The 5,316-nt window shown below is 41.2% G+C and overlaps 1 protein-coding gene across 1 annotated transcript; it reads right to left on the bottom strand.

Moving 5' to 3' along the window:
* Window positions 1–886: 886 nt before the first annotated feature.
* Window positions 887–1,822, bottom strand: LOC132243797 (olfactory receptor 10A7-like). Its single transcript, XM_059714186.1, has one exon. It carries the CDS (start codon window positions 1,820–1,822, stop codon window positions 887–889), a length of 936 nt encoding a protein of 311 aa, XP_059570169.1.
* Between the last annotated feature and the right edge of the window lie 3,494 nt (window positions 1,823–5,316).

Raw genomic sequence — 5,316 nt, 5'->3', positions numbered from 1 at the left:
AAGTTATCTGATCTGGACTCTTCCTGAAAAAAAGAAATCCCCCCCCCCCCCCCCCAATTTCATCCAAACACATGGCACCTTAAATAGATGAATACTTCAGTAATTGAATGGTTACAGGTAGATGATCTAGAACTTGATTTATCTTACATTCATCAGGTTTGTTGAGTCTTAATTTGCACAGGTCACCAGCTGAGTTATTTGTAATTTATACTGGCTTTAGGGACAGAGTAACCCAGTCTACTGACAGTGATGAATTTCTCAGTGACTCAAATATATGAACTTTAAAAGAGACTATTGCACTTATCCAGCCTCACTTGCACAAAGGCCAGAAGACTCAAAAAGATGGAAAATATAAGACATACATTGGAAAGAGTTATTTTTTTTTTAATAATTGATTTCTCTCACTATTGAATATTATAATCTAATTTATTTACATAACATTGCTGGTTTCATTTTACCGCCAATGGAAAATGATTGATTTCAGCTGGATTATGATTAAGCTGAACATTACAGGTTGTTGACCTTCCTTCACTACATACATCTAAACTATGATTTAGGCTTATTAATACCCATCTTCTCTACAAGTTAAAAAAATATATAGTGGTTTCTTACTATCATTTTAAGGCAGATTCTCCAAGATACAAAATAGTTTACATTCCTTTGAAAAGAGTCCAAATTTAAGATCACCTTAAACTGGATGGACATGAAAACTGAGCCCAATATTCTAATAATATTCCCCCCAAGTTTCTGTACAGTTCCTCTCTTTGCACTGCACTGAGACATAGGAGATTCACCTCCATTGACTGACTCTAATGAAGGTTTTTGTTATTGCTTTTGGTTTTGAATCTGAGGCCCTTAAAGAAGAAATTCATCACGTGGTTCCTTCTTATCTGAACACTTTCTGGCTTATCATTTTTCTAACAGCAGATTTTACCTCCTTATTTCTTAGGCTATAAATAATTGGGTTAACCGTTGGAGTCAGTACTGTATATACCAGGGAAAAGAACCTTTCTTTGCTCTGCGAATGGACCGAACTGGGTTTCATATAAACAAATGTTCCTGACCCATAGAAGAGTGAAACCACGATTAGGTGTGAGGAGCAAGTGGAGAAAGCCTTCCTTCTGCCCTCCGCTGATGGCATTTTAAGGATATTGGAGATAATGAAGACATAAGACAAGAGGATAAGCAAAAATGGGACCATTAAGAGTATCACAGTAAGAACAGTAATAGAAACTTCATTTTTGTGGGTGTCAGTAGAAGCCAATGTCAACACAGCAACCATTTCACAGAAGAAGTGGCGAATTGTATTAGCCCCACAGAAGGGCTTTGTAAATGTTGAAACAGTATGGCTGAAGGCTACCAAAGTACCAATGGTCCACGCAAGAGCAGACAACTCAGTACAGGCTCTCCGGTTCATGCGGAGGGTGTACTGCAGGGGGTTGCATATTGCAACGTAACGATCATATGCCATGATAGAGAGAAGGGAGCACTCTGTGACTGCAAACAACAGGAAGAAAAACATCTGAACACCACAACCCACAAAGGAGATTGTCTGGGTCTCTGAGAGCAGGTCCACCAGCATCTTTGGGGTTGTTACTGAGGTGTAGCAAACTTCCAGGAAGGATAAATTCCTAAGGAAGAAATACATGGGAGTGTGAAGGGCAGGATCCACTAGGGTGACAATAACTATCAGTGTATTCCCTAAGAGGGCAAACACATAGAAGAGCAGCACTAGGACAAAGAGCAGCACTTGGAGTTCTTGGAAGTCTGAGAATCCCAAGAAAACTACCTCAGTCAAACACGACTGGTTGGTTTTCCCCATTTCTTCAACAGGCTTGAATTCGTCAGTCCGCATGGTTCCTGTGAGCAAAATGAAGCACATAGCTGTACATATAATTAATGCTGTGGAAAAAAAATATACATTCAAATTTATTTTCTCCCATTCCTTTTCTCTCAATTATGTCACTAACGGAGTTTCACTTTAGGAACCCATGCAATCCATCAGCATATTCTAGCAGGCACCAATTCATATATTGAAATCTCAGATGTGCTCATAGAAAATTCTGACCAGGTGACAAAGTTGGCTGTTGCCTACAAAAGAAATTTTGCCTCTCCGAACTAATTAGCCACTAAAGTGTTACCCTTCCCTACCTGTTGCATGGAAAACCCAAGAATCACACTTTTGCTCATCCCTTACATATGCCAATTGAATAGGAGATTCCCCTTTAAAAGGAGTGGATAAAATCTAAATTAACCGTTCTCGCTTTGCTAACACCGATTTCAATGCAGTTAGTCAACTTGAGGTATTCCTCAGTTAAAATGAACTGACAATGGAGCCAAAATGATGAGGAATCTTAGATATATATTCATCTGCTCATTTTTTTCTCAGCATAATATACTCTTACAGACATACAAATAAAACAGGAATTTATTCTGCATTAGCAGCCTTTTATTTGACCCCACTCATTTCTTTATCCATAGATTCTTGGTTTTTATGATCCCTTAAGTCTCTGACTCTGCTGAGGAATTTAAAAACAGGGTTCAGGGTTTTTAGTGTTAGTTATTTTACCATGGCATACATAGTTAAAGGTGAAAGCAGATAAATTGAAAATAAAAAAAAAGATGTACCAAAATAAATTAAGAAGATTAGGTACTTACCTCCCTTGTAAAACCAAGGGGAATGTGGTGCATAATGACTGGAAAAAATGTGAATCTCACTAAACATAAACCAGTCTTCTAGCCACATGGATATCTTTGTAAATCCAGCACTGGGTAATTAAACTAGTAAGACTCTTAAAAACATATGTCCATATATCCAGTTACTATAATTTCCATACTTCCCAGCACCCCTAAAGAGAACTGCATATATTGCACTTGCACCATGGCACGGCACAAGCAGCTAGAAAGTGTTTTTTCTCCTACCTCTGGAAGAAAAACCTGTTCTCCACGCTCTGTGACTGATGGTGTTCTAAGTAATTGTATTCAAAGACAAAGCTTTAACTTCTTCTAACAACCTCAGGAGAAATAGTAATCAACAAAGAGCAGGGAGCTTTACTCCATGGTATGTCCTGCCCATATGCTCCAAACTTTCAGTTTCAGAGGGAAGTTTTTCAACAACAGGTAAGGGATATAGGAGCACAAATCTCAGTTAGTAAGCCCTTGTGGTGCTTGCAGTGATGGGTTGACACAATCCTGAAGATTGAAATCTTCCCTCCACATAACATCGGCTCAAGGGTTACTAGTGATCAAAACATGGCCCATCAATGTGGTGTAAACATCACAGAATGGAACATCCCTGAAGGACCATAATTGTGTGCAATTGCACCAGAGGTAATTTTGGGCCCCTAATTCAGTGGAAATTATTAGTACTATTTTTAATGCTTGGGTGTTATTTATTGTAATTAATGCTCAGTGGACTTCCATATAATTAGTAACGCACCTGCTCAGAAGGGAGAAGATGACATTTTAATGATTTCTCACCTCAAACTTTTTTGCAGTTTTCTAAGTACCAGGTCACAAGTTTGGGATAACCAAGGAGCCTGTCCAGGGCTCCTCTGTGAGCTGAGTCATTGAACTGTGTAGTTGCCAAGTATTGGGCAATGAAGACATATAATATCTGTATTGCTTTAAAAGCAAACTTAACATTTTTATACCACTATGAACTACAAGCAGAGATATTAATGGTTTTGCAACCATTTCAAATCTGGCCAAAATCTACCAGGAGGAACCAGTTATTATGATTATTTCCTAAATTACTTCTGTAAACCTTTTATGGTACAGATGCCCTTGACAAGGTCTCAGTAGATCCTTTAGCACTCCCCTGCTATGGACCCATGTGGCCTTTCTGGGATTTGGGCCAAACTCTATTGCCTTAGGATCACAGATAATATGCAACCTCAGCCATATCTTTATTTTTAAACATGAAAGTGTTCTAGCTTTTGTGTGCCATGTTCCTCAGTAACACAGTTGAAGCCAGCAGCAGAAGTTCATAGATTTCATAGATTTCAACGACATTAGGGCTGGAAGGGATCTCAGAAGATCATTGAGACCAGCCCCCCACCCAAAGGGCAGGAAGTTCAAAGTAGGTGATTGAACCACCACCGGTGGCAGGCTATTCCAGACCTTGGGGGCTCGGACAGTAAAGAAGTTCTTCCTTATGTCCAGTCTGAAATGGCCTTGCAGGAGTTTATAACCATTTAACCTCGTCATCCCTTGGGGCGCTCTGGTGAACAAATGAACAAATGTTCCCCCAGATACTGGTGGTCACCCCTTATAAACTTATAGGTGGATATGAGTTCGCTCCTGAGCCTGTACTTTTCCAGGCTGAAGAGTCCCATAGCTCTCAACCTCTCATCACAAGGTCTGTTTTCCGGACCTCTGATCGTGCACGTGGCTCTTCTCTGGACTCTCTCAAGCTTCTCCAAACCCTTTTTGAATGGTGCAGCCTAAAACTGGATGCAGTACTCCAGCTGTGGCTTCAGGAAGGCCGAGTACAAGGGAGAATGACGTCTTGGGATTTGCTTGAGAAGCATCTATGGATGTAAGCTGGGTTTTGCTAGCTGCAGCATCACAATGAAGGCTCATGTTCACCTTGTGGTCAATCCTGACCCCCGAGTCCCTCATGTCTGTAGTGCTAGCCAGCGTAGCACTGCCGAGCCTATAAGCATGTTGCAGGCTTTTCCTCCCAAGGTGGAGAACCTTGCATTTTTTGGTGTCAAACACCATCAAGTTCTCGTCTGCCCATTTCCTGAGCCTGTAAAGGTCAGCCTGGATTGCCCTCCTGTCCTCAGGTGTGGATGCTTTACCACAAAGTTTGGTATCATTGGAAAACTTGGCCAGTCTCCTTCTGACTCCAGTGTCCACATCATTAATGAAGATGTTGAAAAATATATGCCCAGGGATAGAGCCTTGAGGGCCCCCACTGGTCACAGGGTACCATGATGGTTGACTTCCATCAACCACCACCCTCTGGGTCCAACCACGGTGCCAATTCCCCAGCCAGTGAATCATGGTGGACCTGAGGCTGCAGTTGGCCAGTTTTGCCAAGAGGTGATCATGGGATACCAGATCAAAGGCTTTTTTAAAGTCAAGATATATGACATTGATCTCCTCTCCCTTGTCCAGGTGCTAAGTCACCTGGTTGTAAAAGGAAATAAGATTGGTCAAGCAAGACCTACCCATAAAAAGCCCGTGCTGGCTATCCCTCAGGAAGTTGCCATCGGCTGGTCTGTTAAGGATGGCCTCTTTGATAATCTTTTCTAAGACCTTCCTGGGGATAAAGGTCAAGCTGATGGGTCTGTAGATTGCCGGATCCAC

Source organism: Alligator mississippiensis, chromosome 11 (assembly GCF_030867095.1).
Source record: "Alligator mississippiensis isolate rAllMis1 chromosome 11, rAllMis1, whole genome shotgun sequence".
In the NCBI taxonomy this organism is placed as follows: domain Eukaryota; kingdom Metazoa; phylum Chordata; order Crocodylia; family Alligatoridae; genus Alligator; species Alligator mississippiensis.
This window is presented reverse-complemented; position numbering and strand designations above follow the sequence as displayed.